Genomic DNA, 19153 nt, shown 5'->3' with positions numbered 1-19153 from the left:
TATCTCAGGGACATAGCACTGGAAAGAAGTTTATGGCCATTAAACCTAGGGCCCTTCATGGTACTCTTTTCATAAAACAGTCCTTCACAGTATTCTTTTCATAAACTTACCTAGTTTCATTTTGAATGTAGTGAGAATTTTTTTCCCCCACTACCCCTATTCTGCAGCAATAAAGGAAGTGTGGTATCTTGGATGCTAAATTAGTGTAACTGAAAACAAAACCTAACTGTCCTTCCTGAGACATGAGTTTCAGATTTTTCAAAATCTATTGTGATGAGGATGGTGCTGGAATGTGTTTGTATCTTCCTGAACAGCCAGAGGTGCTCCAGCCTTCCTCCAGTTTCCTGCCAAGGAATCCCCTTATCATTAGTTACACAGGGCAGTAGAACAGAAAAACAGCCACGCAGGATCTTACCAAAGGTCCATGTACTATAGTGACCTGTTTCCAACAAAGGCTGTAAGCACAAGTTCAGAAGAATAAGGACAGGGCAAACTTAGAAGATATTTCTCCCTAATACTCCCCCACCATATCCATTCACCAGATTTCCCTCAGAGACTTCCTGCGTTGGGTGTAATTTATGCAGATTTAGTGATCTTCACTGGACTTTTTTTTCCACAAACTTGACCAATTTCTTCTTGAACCAGTGTAAACTTTTGATAGCCTCATAAGTTAAAGACAACCAGATGGGATACTAACCACACCACTCCCATGAATGCCACTGGTTATGCTATTATGTGGTTAAATGCTTTAATGAAAAATGTTCCAACTACCCTTGAGCAGCCCTGTGATCTTTCTCTCAATATTAGGTATTCAAGGTTAGGTAGGAGCAGCTAAATTTGTCTTAAAAGTCTGCCACATATTTGTCCATTGTTAAAAAATCCTGAATTAGTCGCTTTGGTTTTGTAGGCAGTGACTAACTGCTCTTTGAGAGCTCTGTCAGATACCAAGGCATCAAGCCATGAGTCCATATAAGAGTAGTGAAGTGTCCAAAGAGTGTGTCTCACTTCTTTCATCCAAAGAGCTAGTGCTTCCATTAACTTCCTATATAAGTACCAGCAGAGGTGTCTTCCCTATGTGATCTGAAACACTTCAAGTGCTTTTTATGACCTCTGTTGGAATTTAATTATAGATTACCATTTCAATTGCATAATGTAAACTGTTGCCCAGAATACAGCTGTGTAAATCACAGGTATTATAACTGGAAGTAGTAGTTTCTTGAGATGGACAAACTCATATTTATCATTGCCCGGATCTATAGCAATACTGAGCTATCTGTCAAAGCTCTCTTTATTACTACTGCCTCAGGCAGGTAAAGAGAGATCTCCTTTCCTTAGGTGTGTGTGAACTTTTCCTCTCAAACACCACAGCCTGACACATGCCATACAATTAATGTGCAGAATCAGTGACGGCATTTAGCCTCCTAGATTACGGTGAGCTGGCCAAAGCTGCCTGGTAAAAGACCAGGGTGCCAGGCCACCAAAATACAATCTATGTCTTTGCTGTGCTTCTGTGAGAATGAACAGAATATCCTGACTGACCTTGGGAAGCTTTTCTGAGATCTAGGCTAGTTAGATATGTCTCTTCGGCTTTTTAACGGAATTGGTGCCATGGGAAGGAGCACGCAAGAAAACATCTGCTGATGATTTCACAGTGCTGTGGTGCTGATCAATAGTTAGATAAGGTCCTAGGATTTCCTGGGAGTAAACAAATACATACACGCGATTCCCTTTGAGTCATCAGTTAAATAGCTTTAATGCTGTGGTGAGGACAGTTTAATACTGTAACTCTTAGCCAAGGAGTAACATTTGGAGTCCAGGTGGTGAAGTTAAAGGAATATCTGCTAGAGAACACTTCTTAGCCTTGGTTGGGGGAAGCAGTCAAGGAGGAGAAAAAATGTGAAGCAGAAGTGTATTCTTTTTTAATTATTTTGGAAAATTTCATGGCATTTTTTCCAAGTTTTGGTACCTTTACACATGCAATGTTACCAGCGTCCATTAAATTAATTCCAGGTACCATGAGTATATATCTCTGCGTGTAAGCCTATTTTCCTTTACGATAAAAAATACATTCTGCCAAAGGCAGGTATCAAATTAAATATGCAGGACCTTTGTAATCAAAGTGCTATTCTGACCCCTGCAAGATCTTGCCTAGTGTGAACTACCACTTTTGATAGCAGCTAGAAATATAGTTACTCCACCATTCGTATATAGAACATCAGCTTGAAGTTCAAGTAAGTAGGCACAAAAGATGCTTTTCATATAGGCAGCATTTCTGTTTATTTTGTCCTCATCCAGGAAAACAGAAGGAACATTAAAATCCCGTAACATCTCTTCTCAGTGGCTCATTAAGAAAAAAATCCTACTCTGGTAGCCTGTGTTTTGCCTCTCGTGACTAGGGAAAGTCCTCCTCAGTCACATACTTGCTTCTAGTAAGAAGTTGTAATAGATGTATCATAGTTTTAACCTGCTTCCTCCAGTGAAATCACCAGAGCATCAAGCAGGTGTTTTCCTTGGCACATCCAATGACAAATAACCTAATGCTTCCAAACTGTATTAGCTGTGCCATGGCATTCTGAACATAATTTGTTGTTTTCTCTTATACTGGTTCCCAAGCAACAGAATTTACTCGTATACCTATTGCAGAGCATCGCAGGTGTTCAGTTCTACTGCCCTTTCTAACTCTGATACAGGCTTGCTCTGCGGTAATTTCAGTTCTCTGAAGCATGGGGTTTCATTTTAGCTTCCACATAATTTTCATACTTAGAAAACTAAAGTTTGTGTTTGAAATGCCTAATGGGAATTTTGATTGCCCTGATAATTTGGTTCTGACAACGCTGCCAGAGACATTCAATAATAGTCAGGCAAATTAATTTGTTCAAGCCCAACGGTTCTGAATAGCTCAGGAGCCACCTCAGCTTTCCTGTAACAAAGCATTTTTAAAGTAATTTTTGGGCTTCATTATTAAGAAAAAAGAGGGGAAAGGAGAGGAAAAAAAAAAGTAAATACAGGCACATACCTTATCCTAAAGTATTCCATACCTTGTCTTAAGCAGTGTTTGACTACAGGGCAAATTTTCAGAACAGATTTCTATCCTTCAGTCTAAGGTAATAATTAGAGTTGCTGGCAGCAAAGTCCCAGAGAACCACAGAAGGCATGAAAGAAATTACGTCTAGGGAGAGTCCCTTGCCTGTGGCAAAGCAGCTGTATTTAAGTCATTCCTACAAATATATGTCTAACCTATTCTTAAATAGCCCGAGTGAAAGGAGTCTCAAAGCCTGCCCAAGCGATATGTTCCCACGTTTCACTATTCTCACCATGAGAAAGGTTTTCCTAGTGTGTACCACAGATCTCCCTTGTTGCCACCACTTATCCTACTGGGGAGGGGACATGGAGCAAAGGGCCCTGTAAAAAAATCTCATTGCATTCTGAAGACTGTGTGCCCTCTGTCGTCTTCCTCTAAACTAAGTTACACAGGTTCTTACAATCTTCCATGCTGTTCCTGAAATGGGGGCCCAAAGTGAGGCATAATTCTCTGGCTAAATTATGGCTAGTTCTGTTATTAATTGAAGCAGGACATGCAACATGGAGTGGAAACCGAAGGAGGCATCATAGCATTTTCCTTGTAGCAGAACCAAATAATGTAGCGGATTCTTTCTAAAGCTCCAGCTGCCAGATCTGGCTGTAGATCTTGTCTGTATTTTAACCCAATATCTTTGTAATATGGGTATGTACCAGACCCCTCTGCTGCCTGTGCCATGGCTTCTGTTTATGGGAAAAATGGAAAAGGAGTCTTCATTGTGATGGGCATCCAATGTTCATTTTAAATCAGCCCCAGCACATGAGATTTCCATCTGGAAAGCTCAAGTCCATTCTTAGGCATGTGAATTCCCCAGTGGAGTTTGGGATGTTGTGCACTACATTCTGTGAAGAAAGTTAGCAGCAGTCACCAGAAAGAAGTACAGAATTCATGGTGCCCTGCTGATAGCACAGGATCATCTGTATTGTCTTGGTGCTATGCAGAGGCTGAGATATGTGTGGCATGAGGAAAAATGCAGAGTTGGGTCCCTCAATGCAAAGAAATGCTGCATATCTGAGAAGCAAATAAGGGGATGAGCTAACAAGTAACTTGGCCAAATCTGAATAATGTTGCTCAAAAAGCAAGTCCCTGGATCCAGGACCATCAGTTTTTCAGTCCTTCTGAAAAATTATTGACTCATTTGAGCTCCTAGGAAAAAAAAAAGATTGATAATAAAAAGTATAATTGTCTCTGTAATATGGATAATGTATGAAGTGGTTTAAAACCATGGATACATGGTGATATTTCCAAGTCTGAGTTGAACGTGGTTATGTGAATAATAACATTTTTTCAAACAGCTGTAATCTCTTCTATAATGATAGATACAATTGGTGAGGGGAATGGAAGAAGAGCTAGGTGTTCTTCCTGGGACTTTTTATATATAATTGGTGAACACCAATGGACATAGGCACCCTTATACCTGATTTCTCTACCTTTTCCAATATATCTTTTTCCAACTTTATTAGCACAGTTGTTTCCCTTATCATACCAGATTCAACTGTCCAGGATTCTTGGGGCCCTGCTTCATTTAACTAGCACTCTGAATGTCAGGCAGAAAAAAAAAGTTTCTTACATTTTTTTTTTTTTAAACATAGCAAACGAGAAATTAAAATGAGGAAACTTGACAGCACCAAAGTACGGCCACTTAAATCTGAGCAGCTTCTTCGTATAGAGGACCATGACTTTGCACTGAGACCTGGATTTGGAGGTAAGCAGCATGTGCATGTGCTGTGCTGGTTAATAGTTTATCCTCTCTCTGGAAGCTTACTTAAACTCTGTCCAACAGTGTCGCTTAAAATTGAATGACAGACTTAATTGCAGCTCACCTCTTTCGTTGTGCTCCAGGAAATAAAGAAAGAAGAAATCCAGAAATACTTGAAGGCAAGGGACTTTTTTCTGGTTAGCACATCAATAGGAGAAACTGTCCAAATTGTCTCCTTTTCAGAACTAATTTTAAAAAATATTATTAGCATGGGATTCTTTGAGGACAGTGATTAAGGTATCTCTATAAACTGCACAGTCTAGTAGCAATTAGCAAATTACTTAGTCTTCAAATTTGTTTTGAGAGATTGAAATGAACCATCAATTCCTAAATCTGTTTGCTCTGTACAAAATTAAATAACTACCCACAGGCCTTCACTTTATTACCATGTTGTTTCTGTGGTTTTGGGCAGTATGATGATTATTTCTTCATTTAACTAAATTGCATGTGGATAAAGGGAGTATTCAATGGGATGTTCACAGTTTGGATTCAATTTTGAGTCTCCTTCAATAAAGGTAAAATGAGAAAGCTGCCCCACTAATAAGCTTTGTCTGAGCCTTTGCGTCACCAGTTCCGTGTTCATGATTCATGAAAATAGACTGAACTGCTCTGGATTATGAAGACAAAATAAAATATATGAGGACCAATAATCAGCTGTGTAAACAAATATAAATCTAAGAGGCTAGCTGAAGTCTGTGGAGCTATTCTTGTTGACACTGGCTGCTGGGATCTGGGTCCTGGCAAGCACGCCAGGAGAGAGATCTGGGGTAAGAAGAGCCTCTCTGGATGCGCTGGGAGAATGTGAAAGGATGTCCTGTTACTCTAGAAATCCTGTCTTTTCAGAAAGCAAAAATCCTGCCTGATTTTGAATAATAGTTGAGATGTGTCTGTTTCTTGGCAGCAAAAGTTAGGATACGTCTTGCCTAATGCCTGTCTAGTCTAGTGTCTGTAGTATCTGTTAGTCTGGACTTGTTATCACCTGCTTTGCCACACAAGGAATTTAAATTTTTGAGAGTGTCATCTCAGAAAGGAAGTGGCATTTACATGAAAGCAAACAACAGTTTGGGATAGACTTTATCACTGGATCATCCCAGAAAGCAATACTTATGATGTACATAAAAGAAGCTTTCAGCATATACCCTGTGATCTGGCAGTTGTAATTTTCCACGGGCAGTGAGGATTTCTTTTACACCCAGAAAATCTGTACCAGGCCTTTTCCCCTTGTCCTTTTATTTTCAGATGACTAGTCATAGAGCCCATTCAATTCCTATTGAAGCCAGCTGTATTTTTTCCACTGACTTCATTGCACAGGCCTCTCAATAATCACATTGCCATGGGTATGATTTCAGCTGTACTCCTGTCTTTCGGAAATAGCCTTCAGCAGAAGAGTGCATCAGCTTTGCTTCTTTTCTACCATCCACATGCCATAGTGGCATGGGAGGCACTTTTTTCGGTCACATCCAATAGTTCACACACTTCCAAATTTTCAGAACTCTCTTAATATGTGGAATACTTACATGCAAATCTCTCTAACACCAAAACAGAGATCCATTAACATTTTTACAGCACACAGTGAAAAAAGTCTCGGTGAAATGAATGTCAATCCTAAATTTATACTCCATTATTCCCATATTACCATTGATTTCAGCGGTGTTACAGTAGCAAAGAATGTTTTGTTTTTCATAAGGGGCAGGCTAATAAGGCAGCAGCAGAGATTTAGCACACAAGTGTGTCCTCATCAGAGGACAAAAATCACCAAGTGAAACACGAAATCTGTTAGTCTGGACCAGAATTATTGTATGACCCAGAATTATTGTATGACAGCAGAGACAGAGTATGGGTGTCTCTGAAAGACACTGATGATTAAGTGTGCAGCAGAAGGAAACTTAACTAGAGGAGCAGATGAAATTAGAAACACCATTGCTACAGTCATTGCCACAGCAGTCATAACATGGCCCTGAATTGCATAAAGACTTACAACACTGTGGCTTTATGTATTTAAAGCAGATGAAATTTTGGGTTTGTTTTTATCAAATCTAATGAAGCATTTCAGTACTGCTATTCATGGAGGGCTTGTATCTGTCACATGCCACAGTGCATGATTTATTCATCTCAGCACAATGCATCAATTCACAATGCTGATGGGAGAAAAAAGAACCAGGTCAAATCAGCTGGGTGAAGAACAAGTATTTTAAAATTATTCTTTACCTTTAGAAGAGAGACGATATTTTGCCCTCTCCTATAGCCCATTGTGATTTTATGGGTATGTAAGGGAGTTGGAATGACAGGTTTTGTTAATCTAGTTCCACCGTGCCCCTTTCCATGAGAAGGTCAATCATCCTCCGCATCAGTTTGGGAGAAAAAGCAGCTGGAAAATTCATGCTGTTTTGAACCTGCCAGAGATGTCTCAGTTCAGGGAACTCGTAAATCTAAATCTGGCTTGTTTGATTTCGTTTAGCCTCACACACGCAAAGTAAATGAGGCAGACTACAGGATCCAGAGTTTTTAGTATTTATAATAAAATAACAAAGGAAAAACAGGGATGGCGCATGCTGAATTTGATTTGTAAACTGAGCAAACATGCACAAGAAAAATACTGGGGGAAATGAATATAGAATTGTTGGATACTGATGCTACAGGCTGCAGTGTGGAAATAATTGTGGCTCTGCTTACATGATGGGTGGCTTTCTTGTGAAAGTGTGTCATTGCTCTGTGGACGTAAGAGATCCTTTTTTTGGCCAAATGGACACAACTTTGCTGTCATTTATGTGAGTGTATTTTGGCATTCTTCTGTTTGATTGCAATGCCATTCCAGCTGCACAATCAGAATCTGATTCTGTGACTGTTGATTTAAAAATTTAGTCCTGACATTGTCCATTTATTAACAGATTAGAGATCAAAGTGTGAGAAGCATATTGTGTCAAGATGAAGCAAACCCAGCAAACTGCTAGCAAGCTGTGTCTACATTTTTTTGCTATAGAAATGATACTTTGTCTGCAGTTCATTATACAGTGAGGCTGAGTGAAGCAAACCAATAATTCAGTACACCCGAATGTTCTTTAAAAAGCTAAACCTACATTGTTACATCGCACTTATTCTCTAAGCCAGGCTCTTGGGTTGTTTGGGGGAGGCAGGGGACTGGTGTTTTTTTTTTCCTTTCCTGGAGTGTTTTGGTTTTGGTTGGTGTTTTTTGTTTGTTTGTTTTTTGTTTGTTTGTTTGGGTTTTTTCTGTTGTTACCTTCTATGTAATGTCATGTTCCTCTTCTGTTTGGAAGTCTCCAATAGATGGGCCCCCTGCTGATGCAAATAGATGTGCGCCAGCATAGTGATTTGAGTAATTCCACTAGACATTGGACCAGGAAAATGGGTGTTGCCTTTGCTCAAACAGCTTTATCAACTGCATCAGTGAACATTGTAGGAATTATGTTTAGTCCTTGCTGCTTCCAGCAGCACTGATAAAGGCCAGCAGATGGGTATGATAGGGGTCCTGCAATGGTGTAATAATTGCCAGTTCTGGTAAGGCTGTCTGTCTGCATAGGTCCTACCAAAGGCAACAAAAGACTGTCAGTAGACTCAAATCTTTTCATGACTTATATATCTTTGTACTACTATGGCCTAAAGTACTTCAACTAATTTTTCAGTAGCCCACTAAACTGATAAACTGTGAGAAAATAGCTTAGCTTTGGAGAAAAAGTAAGAAATTAAATTATGTTGCCAGCACTTCTTGGAATGGTCATCCCCGTGTTTTAAACTCAGTGAGAAAGGGTGAGCACAGGCCAATATCAGACAATGAACAGAGATTTCTAGCAGCTCAGATCCGAGGGCCACAATGCAGGCTGCCTTAGTAGACAAAACCATGTACGTTGAGAGAGGTGTTAGAGTGAAGATGTAGAAATACTTTAAAGTTACTTTCTTTTCTATATACATCTATTTATCTATATCCTATTATTTTCTGAACTATCTTATTTCAAAATACTGGCAGAAGTCATTGGTATGAGCTCTTGGTTTCCTGAGTTCCATCTCTGCTTCCTAAAAATTAACATTGCCATTAAAAAAATCTTAGACTAGCATACAGAGGAGGTAATTCTTTTATTCCTCTGTGCCTTGGTCTCCCTGATAGTAAAACCCTTCCATGCACTCTCTGAACTATTTTGCAATCTAAAGATTATGGAACCACATGATCATTGTCACTGTGTACATGCAAGTTCTCACTGTGTATGTATATACTGAGGTATGATAAATTTATTTTTCTTTTACACTGTGTATTAAGGACCTGTCACTTCCTATGGTAACAATGTGTTAACTAATGAAGTTTTAAAGTTGGTTATCTCCGTTTTGTCAGCCAATATAGAGGATAATAACATTAGCTAGTACTAGAAATAATATAAAAGAACTTAGTAGCATTTAGCTGGTCAAGAGGTAACAGTCTTTCTATACGGTTTGCATCCCAATCTGCAATTAAGTATCATCTTAATTCCAAATTTTCAGAGGATTGCATTAGCTCCCTTCCCCTTAGGCTTGCTCCCTCCTCAAGTTAAATTAGTAACATTTAAATGCAACTGAAGTTGGGGGGGGGGAGGGGAAGGAAAGAAAATAGGGCCCAATAAATGTTCAAAAAATGCTGCAATTCTAATAGCTCTTTGCTACCAAGTTGTTTTCTCTTCTGCACCACTGCCCTCCCTAAAAGGTCAGAAGTATCTTCTCCCCGTGGTGGAGAAGACTCACTCTGATGAAAGTGGAATGGCTTTTTCTCATGTGTTACTGAAAGGAATAGCTGGGGTCCAGAACAGGAGGGAAATATTTTGGTAATTTGCAAGACCTCTAATATGCTCCTTCTCCTGGATTTTTTCTCTTACATTGCTAATTCTTCCAAGAGTTGGCTACTGCTAATACCAGTCCGCCCTCATTTCTCACACAAATAAGAAAGAAACAAAGCAGTAACAAGAAGAAAATACCATTGCCAGTAATTGTCCTGTTTCACTCATTGCCAGAGGAAAGTAAATACATCCACATAGCTTCACTTCCCGGGGGCTTGTTTACATTTCTTTCAGGTTTTCTTCCTCTACGGCCCCAAAGTCTTTTTTAGAAGAAAATATTCCTATAGACCTTCCCTTTCCCTGGTCTCTGTCTCATACTGAGAGCTTTCTGTAGACCTACCTTTTTCCAGCATACAGTGGCTGATTTTTTCTGAATTCAACATTTATCTTATGGAATTTCAGGTGCAATCTGCTGTGTGTTCAAAGGTCTGACTATAGAATTCACTAAACCAGTCATTATTACTGTAGAAATTGATCCTAATGCTAAAAGGATATCCTTTTTACGTAACATCTCTTCTGAAAAGGGTATTAAAGAATTTGCCCGCCATACTATCTATTAAAAAAATTCCATGTTCATCAAGGAATTCTTTTGCTCTGTTTAAACCTTTAAAATAAAAGACTGGAAATGGCTTGTGTGAAGATAAACCCATCTGAAAACAATTTTATTTTTTCTGCTGAGGAGTAATTGTCTTGAAAATCTGTGGAGCCTCCATTGTGAAAATCACTAATCCCTCTAAAATAATGATTTGTAGCAACGCTCCAGAAGCAACTGAAGCTGCTCAATTTAATAACAAAATCCTCTCTGCCATCCCCAGTTTGGTCATACCAGGAAATAAAAAACACAGCTTTGCTACGGTTACTTTTTTTCAAAGTGAATTTGATGTTGTTGCCTGGTGGTCAGCCAGCGATTGAAATTCTCAGTATGCTAGGGAGAAAGCTGTGGTGTAGACATAGACACTAGGTAGACAAATCACTTCACTATTCTGGCTGTTTAGGATCCTTTCCAATGCTTATTGAAATGCTATTTTTTTAAGAACATCCAGTTGTGGTAAAAAAAATCCAAGTGATGAAGAAATTACAGTTCTCAGCAATCCGTTCCCAATAGTTAATTATCACTGTTTCTAGCGGAGTTGGTTTTTAATCACAGAAAGAAATGTTCCCAGAAAACTACAAATCTCAAAACTACAAAGAGTAAGGCCAATATGTATCTTATGGGGGTGGTGGTCTTAGTGACAAAAATATATAAATGCTTCAGATTAGAAAAGTGAACAACACACTGAAGTGACTGGGGTTGCATATACGTGCAGTATTTAGTGTCTTTGTCATCTACTTACATTTGTTGCCAAAGTAGAGTCAGAATAGGAAGAAAATATTTGCAGGTGCTATGATCTGTCAATAACAGGTCAGGGCTGGGGTCAGAGGATGTAGTTTAATAATTGTGGCGAATGCTAGGCTGAACAGTATTTTCTCAGTCAGCAGCATGGGTACGATCTTTGGCCTTTCACCAGATAGGGAACAGGAATCTCTTTTTAAGGAGTCTGTTTCACAGTTCTAGCATTTCTACCTAATCTGGGACAAATTTAATTGTAACAGTTCCCTTTTTGTTTAATTCACTTTAGAACCATCCACTGTATTTCTCCTGGTCATAGCTTTTGATCTCTTTTATGTTATTCAGTGTCCCCACTGACTTGTTTTATAACAGTTCCCAATTTAGTGCAAGCTGTCCTTTCAAAGAATCAAGTGCCTCTCTGGGTATTTATGTATACCTGGCACTTCAGTTTGTGTACGTGTAACCGACGTAACCGTAAGCTGCCCCTAATTTCTAGTTCTGTGATCAGTTCCTTTATATCTGCCCAGATGAGGTGAATTATTGAATGAAATTGTGCCCACTCTGGAATAGTGCTTGTTGTGGTAGGAAATTGTCTGTAATTTTTGCAAATCCCGAGAAAGTATTAGGATTGCCATCATCACATTTTGAGCAGCTGTCACTAAGAAAAACCTTTTCCTTGCTGCACATGATATATGGCTTAGAAAGCCAGTCATCCTATTCTGTGATATGATTTGTGGGTAGCTCCTTGCCTGTTTGAAGAAGGTTGATGTTAGACATTTAACTTCATTTGCTTTAGATTTGTCCTTGACTCCAAAGCTGGTAAAGCCGTTGTTTTATGTAGAGAGCTGCTCCTCTCTCTTCCCCTTCTACCCACATAATTCTACATAAATAGGACTAAATCCACTGTTTTTAACATGCTAGTCAAGCAAATCATCGCCCAAAGTTTTAGTAATAGCAGTTAAGATCAAATGTATGCCGAGATATGAGCGCTTCCAGCATATCCTACCATGCGCCTCTGCCATAGTTCCAGGGTAAGAGTTTGGACGCACCCATGGATATCAAGAAGTTGAAGATTCGTGGTGGGTAAGATTAGATAATACACAGTTTGTCTGCCTATTTGCAGTCACTCTAAGCAACCCTGATAGCCATCAGGCATTTCCAAGTCACAGGCGACCTCACCCCAATCTAGAATGTGTCTTACACTGTATGAACTTTACAAGGAGCCAGGGGCTGAGGCCAGATTTCTATCTTCAATGCTGTTGGCATATTTGTCAGCTCCTAAGCTGGAGCGCTGTGCTTCTAGAGCTAGGCTGCTCCCTGAGCCACCCTGCCTTGTGTACAGCTAGCTGGGGGGTCAGCTCTGCAATGCAGGCTTGTCCTGTTTCATCATGCAGAGGAGGAGCTTGATAGACACCACTTCATCTTTCTGCGGTGTTTGTATTTAAATTATGTGTGAATGCCATTTGTGAACGGTGTTCACATCATGTATAAATCCCATAATGACTTCTGCTTAGGCTAAACCCTTCTGTAGTTTACAAGGTAGTTTAGATTTTGGTAGAATACTGAGAAGATGACTCCACTCAGATTATAAGCAGGCATTTTTGTATCAGTACTTGGTACAAGTTGGTATTTAGCATAAGTAAACTATTTGTGTGGTGTGGTCAAAACTAAGACGAGTAGTCCGAACTGTTTAGAAGAGGCATAAACATTAGTACTGGTTAGCGTGAAGAAGCCTGGCTAGATATATGCATCGATACTCTTGTGCGTCAACCCCTAGGGCAGATGTCTCCTGCTGTCTCTATTCTCCAAAAGAAGCAGCATTTTCCCAAGTGCTGTCTAGTGTTTTACTAACAAACTAATTGACTGAACCTTGCTGTCTGGAGTCCTGAATTTTGTTTTAAGCTTTAGCCAACAGACTGAGCCATGTATTGCTCTCAGAGGGAGACGTGATTTCTGAGTGAGACAGCACAGCTTTTGTCAGTGCTGAAACATGCTCCTGTCTGCCCTGCTAACTCTGAACACATTTTACCTTGCTTTCCCATGCACAATGCATCTTCATCTGTTCTGTGCAGGGTCAAACCCTCCATTAAAAAATACAAGTCAAATCAAGAGATTACAGAGCCAGATTTTAAAATACCTCAAAAATAGTTCAAGATCTCTACTGGTAAGAACTGGAGGCAGCTGTGTAATCCTCGAGGGCTGCTATTTTAAGGATAATTCCAAAAAGAGATACAGTATTGTAGCTGGTTATCAGGAGAGTGCTATTTCTGGACTACTTTGGCTTGACACTGATAAAAGGAAAAGGCAAGAAAAAGAGAAAGACAAGTTGAAAAAGCTGTTGCTCTCTCCTGCTGTTCAGACTTCCTTGTACTCATGTTTTGTATCGGGTTATTTTGAATGTGTACTTTAAAAATATTTTAACTGACTGTTTTTAACAAATGTAATTGGAATCCCATGTACAATAATTACTATTAATTTTCATGCCAAATGCAGAATATTCTTCATGTGTGTGTGTGCATACACATAAATGCACACATCTCTCTTCTCCTCCCTTTATGCTTCCGTAAGATAGCCATTAGTCAATTGCTTTAGTGGAATGACTTGCTTGCTGAAAATTGCGCAGGTACATAACCTATATAGAACTAGATCGTTCATTCTAGATATTGTACACTGAAGAGATTGGGAATAATTTTATATTTTGCTGTATTTTGTAATTGATTTTTAATCACTTTATTGTAAAATTGCAAATATGATTTTAAAATGTGTTCATTCAGATCCCAATGTATTATAAACTCACAGCCTTTTTCAGTGGCATGAAATAGTGGAGTAGTATATAAAATAAAGTCACCTAGTGCAGTTTGGTATGTATTGTACTTGATAATAAATGATGTACTCAGTAATACACAACACTCCATCACAGAACATGCTTGGTATGTGCACAGCTTTTCCCTTATGAGGTAGTGAGCAAGCAATACTTTTTCACAAATATCTATGCCAAACTTGTTAAGTATGCCAAATTGTTAAGTAATTAAACTAAGCTAAAGATAATTAGGAGGTGTAATAAATATTTTGTTTATAAGTGTGGGAATAAGCATTGGAACTGGTAAGTCAGCTTTGCAGTCTTTGATGTATTTGATACATTTACTCAGCTTTTCCTTATGACAGTTCTAAATAGCACTCCAAGCAGTTCATTGGCTTTGGCACCACAAGGCTCTGTCACTACTGTCCGAACCGCAATGCCAATAACAACTAGTCTGGCTGCAAAAAGATCAGTGAAGATTTCGTACTTATTTTTACAACTATTTAGCATTGGGTTTTACTTCATTGCCATGGACTTTCTCATTCAGCATACTGAGGTGGACAGAATATAGCAAATGCTGGGATGGGGTACTCTCTGTATGTTGCTAATACACAGTCTTCCCTTTAAAAAGATGGATTTATGCTCCTCATCACTCTTTCATTCTGTTGCATTGAAGGGTCGCCAATACCTGTGGGCATTGATGTGCAGGTAGAAAGCATTGACAGCATATCTGAAGTTGACATGGTAAGTTGGTTAGTAGAACTGGAATAAAGAATTTCAGCCAAAATTCAGGGTCTCAGAAACATCCAGCTAGATGATGTAGAATAATACAATTAAAGAAAGCAAACCCTTAGAGAGCACAGCCTTGCCTTGAAGCATGCAAGCTACTCCCGTTTAAACTAGTAAATGTTATGTAAGAGCATATGTTGAATTTCTCCCTGGGCAAGAGGAACAGATGAAAGCGAACAGTGCTCCGATTGAAAATGCCAACTATTCAGTAAGCCCTGTGGGCTTCCCCATGAGCTCTTAGTGCTCTGCACATTAGATGATGAGGCTTCATGTCCTTTGCTTCCTTTGCTTATGCAGATCTGAGTATTCACATCATTTCTGGCATGGGTGGAGCTGTGGTCATAACAAATGGAAATAGAAAAATCAGTTCCAGGAATGGTCCTAGGAAGGAGACGCCCTCACTGCAATCAGGGACCTGTAGCACTGGAATGCAGGCTGTTCATTCCTCAGCCAAAATTGTCACTGATAATGTCACCCAGACATTAGTGCCAAGTTGCTCTGTCCTAGAATAGCAGGGCACGTTAACTTTGCAAAGAGATCTTATTTACAATAACTGCTCACAGTGAGTGCAGCTCTACTCATAGGCGTTGAGTTTGCAATGGGATCTGTCAGTATGAAACCTGGCATTCCTTTGCAAACCTACCCAAATGATAAAATCGTATTACAGGGGCATAAAATCATATTACAGGGGAAGACCTAAGTGTCCTCCTAGTATTATTATCAGAAGTAATTGTTCTACTGAGATAAATGATGGCTGCCTAATAATGCAAAAGTTATATAGGAGAGCACAGAGCAGTCAGGTTGTGCAGAAGCTCAGAATGGGTTTGCAGCATTGTCTCCATCTCTTTCCACATGTATATTTGCAGCCATGTTATTTCTCTAAATAGGATGATAAGATATGTGTAACCATCTTTTGTAATAAAAAATGTAATTCTTGTAAAATTTAATTGCTTACTCTTATGAAATTCATCATATTGTTTTTTTATGATGCGTTTCATTTGTAAACGTACTAATCTAAAACACCTGTGCAATATTTGTACAAAAAGTCCAGACTGATGGATTTTACAAATTGACTGAATGCTCACAAGGAGTTCAAATTAATCCCTTTGTAAAGGAACCACAGCCCATTCTAGGAAAATCTTGTGAAGATTTCCAAAGGAAAACCCTTCTAATTTGCCTTTGGTTGGTTTTAAAGTTTCTTTATCCCTTCACTGATGGCCCAATCCAGCAGACCACTGAAATCTGTAAAAGTTTTATCTAAGTTATAATGTAGTATGAACCGCAGACTCAGATATCAGTGATGAGGCAAAGAGCCAGTATCTCAGATGTAGTTCTAATCTATATTTAAACTCATTGAGTGGTGGTTGATTCCTCTCATTGAGGATCTTCCAGATGATGTCCAGAGAAGAAATTGATCTTTTGCGTGAGTTGATTACTTTGTACCGTTTTCTATTGAATGTGAGTAAAACAAACACTGTCTTCTTTTATTTTTAATCAAACAAAGGACTTCACAATGACTTTATATCTCAGACATTACTGGAAGGATGAGAGACTTTCATTTCATAGTAACAAAAACAAAAGCATGACTTTTGATGGAAGACTGATAAAAAAGATCTGGGTACCTGATGTATTTTTTGTACACTCCAAAAGATCTTTCATCCATGATACAACTGTGGAAAACGTCATGCTCCGAGTATACCCTGATGGCAATGTACTCTTCAGTCTACGGTAAGAACAATACTCTTTTATAAGAAAATACATGACTGCAATTGTGGACCAATAGTCTGTATGGTGAGAAATTTCTGGAAATACTTAAAGTTAAGATTCTGATACTGGGCTGGCCTTAATCCCCTGCCATCAGATAATGGGAACTGGTGACCAGTGTACCAGTGGGAAAATAAATATAGGATTGATAACATAGAGATAACGTATTTTTCTGTCATTCACATATTATTTCCTGTCACAGGATAATGGCAGTTTTTTCATCTGTTGTAAATAGTGCTGTAGGTTATCAAGTGTTAATTCATTGCCAGTGGTTTTAGCAATATTGCAGTAGTTTTACTGTTGGGAACAGTAAAGCCCAGTATTATTAGCAAAGAACAAATGTGGTTTTTTTTTCCCCCTGAGTCTTTTAAAACTGTCTGTATCATCTATTTTCTCCCTGGGATACCTGTAAACATGCCACTGATATTAATCGGGGCTCCAGATAGGCATGGCGAGCAGATTATTGGCACTGATACCAGCAACATTAGACAGGTCTGTTGTGTGACTACAAGGAACTGGAAAGTGAAACAGCAATTCCACAACTGGAGTGGCAAGATCATTAAATGTGTCTCCCTTCTATCCACATGTTATTGCTTTTCTTTATGAAGCAGATTTTGATGATGTGGCAGACATATTTTTAATGGAGGAATTTCCCCCCTAGGGTAAAGGCCCTGAGGCTGATCTGCCACAGAAATCACAGATCTCCAGTTTGTTACTAATTAGGCCTGTGCACAGAGGTGATATTTCATCTAATCTGGGTAGTTTGAAGATTTCTGCAAGCACTTGATATTTTGGCTATGTATTAATTGTTTCAACAAGTAATGAGTTTATCTACCTTCTCATAAAGACATGCAGAAACCCTCACAACGGCATCTGTACACCACTTTAAAATAGTGTATGTTCAAGAATCCCACTGACCAGTAAGAAACAATAAGGTGAAGCATGCATTTTATTGCTGTATTCACCTCCATGCTTCATGGTGGGGGGGGAGGGGTGTGTGTGTCAGAGGAACTACACTACTGCACTAAGGCTTACAGGGGGTTGTACAGGGGTACAACATACACTCAGCTGGGGGAAGGAAGAGTGGCGAAGAGACATAAGATGGGTAGGTGCGTTATGTCAGCTTCCTGGAGAAGTAAAGTGTCATCCAGATTAACAGCAAGAAATTGTGCACAAGAAGTTACAAAGCAAAGGGGGTATGTGATGGGAAGGACAGAAATGGTGAGAAAGGAAAAAGTGGGATGGGAGGGAAGGAAAAGGAGGAAGTAGAGCTGGGGGACAGACACAATGTGAATCAATTTGCTACGCTGATGAGTTACTGTCAGAAAAGAAAGTGCTAGCACACGACAGGAGTGTAGGATTGAATGCAGTGCTGTTCCAGAGAATGGGAAGAGAAAAGAGAAAAAAGCTGATAGCAGCCAAAATAGGAGAGGAAAAGATTAATGAGATGTGTTGGGAGGGAGTAGAGTGGAGGGGGAGGAAGGCAGCCAGTGACATAAATGTTGTAGCTGGAAGAGCTGATGATGGCAACAATACTCGTTGCTCGGAATCCCCTCTGTCACGGGAGCCCTTGCCCTGTGGCCTGCATAATGTCTGCAAACTGATGCCCTACTTTTCTTCCTTGCCCCAGTCCTCACTGCTCAGTTATCTTCCCCTAACCCTGCATTACCAGATGGTGTGTACTGGGGAATGACAGGTGAGCTTGCAGCCAGCCTCACCTTCCTGTGCCGGTGAATAGCAAAGCCCCAAAGTTCCTGCCAAACCTGTGGATTTCTTCCTGGACATAAGCAGAAAGGGCAGGTGCCCTGTCCTCTTCCTTTCCTTCTCTATCCGTTCTCATCAAACTGAGAGGCAGGGAAAGGAGTGACCTAAAGGCTGGCAAAAGACAGTTTTAAAATGGTTAAGGTGTTTCTAGCCTGAGCGGTGTTAATGTGTATGTTCCTAAAGAATCAGATACTCGTTATAACACCCTTTTTTATTGTCAGTTTTACATGCAGTGAGTAGATTATATTCCAAATACTTATGTGCAAGAAATCTGCATATTCCACAGTTTTTCTTCAGTGCTTAGCATCCAGGATTTTATTGAAGCAAAGCAGAACAAAAATCCAAACTTGTTGCTAAAACAGTCTTTGTTTTTTTTTTTCGATCAACATTTTCTTGTTGCTCCCCTGATCCTTTAGTCAATAGCTAAAAGACAGAAACAACATCCATAGTTGGAAGTCTTATGCATGATTTTAAAGATGTACCACTCTTACAATCTCATTTCAAGCTAGTAAAATCTTACACTCGTAAAAATTCAGCTACAGTGTGATTACCGATCACAAGTTTTCAAAGCTCACTTATATATCAAGTATATCCCTTATCACTTACATCTCTGTAGGATTCAGTTTGGGAAAAACTGAAAAATCAGACTAAACCATCAATTGACATGCAAGCTGTGACAAGAAAGATAAATTTGGTGATATTAGCAAATTTAAATTGCTGCCTCTAGCATTTTTGTGTTTTATTGGTTAAAATGTTGAGGCACATTTAGAATCATAGAATCATAGAATCGCTTTGGTTGGAAAAGACCTTTAAGATCATCGAGTCCAGCCGTTAACCTAACCCTGCCATCCCACCACTAAACCATATCCCTAAGCACCTCATCTATCCTTCTTTTAAATACCTCCAAGGATGGGGACTCTACCACCTCCCTGGGCAGCCCATTCCAGAGCCTGACAACCCTTTCAGTGAAGAAGTTTTTCCTAATATCTAACCTAAACCTGCCCTGGCGCAGCTTCAAACCATTCCCCCTCATCCTATCATCTGTTACCAG

The 19153-nt window shown here is 39.4% G+C and overlaps 1 protein-coding gene across 1 annotated transcript in view; it reads left to right on the top strand.

The window, feature by feature from the left end:
* GABRR3 (gamma-aminobutyric acid type A receptor subunit rho3) overlaps nucleotides 1–19153 on the top strand; it is a 32537-nt gene that overhangs the window by 3655 nt on the left and 9729 nt on the right. Inside the window, exons 2-4 of the mRNA XM_009640473.1 lie at nucleotides 4672–4784; nucleotides 14462–14529; nucleotides 16079–16302. Of these exons, the coding sequence (XP_009638768.1) occupies nucleotides 4672–4784; nucleotides 14462–14529; nucleotides 16079–16302 (405 nt within the window). The remainder of the gene's footprint in view (nucleotides 1–4671; nucleotides 4785–14461; nucleotides 14530–16078; nucleotides 16303–19153) is intronic.

This window comes from Egretta garzetta, unplaced genomic scaffold, assembly GCF_000687185.1.
Source record: "Egretta garzetta isolate BGI_Z169 unplaced genomic scaffold, ASM68718v1 scaffold516, whole genome shotgun sequence".
In the NCBI taxonomy this organism is placed as follows: domain Eukaryota; kingdom Metazoa; phylum Chordata; class Aves; order Pelecaniformes; family Ardeidae; genus Egretta; species Egretta garzetta.
This window is presented reverse-complemented; position numbering and strand designations above follow the sequence as displayed.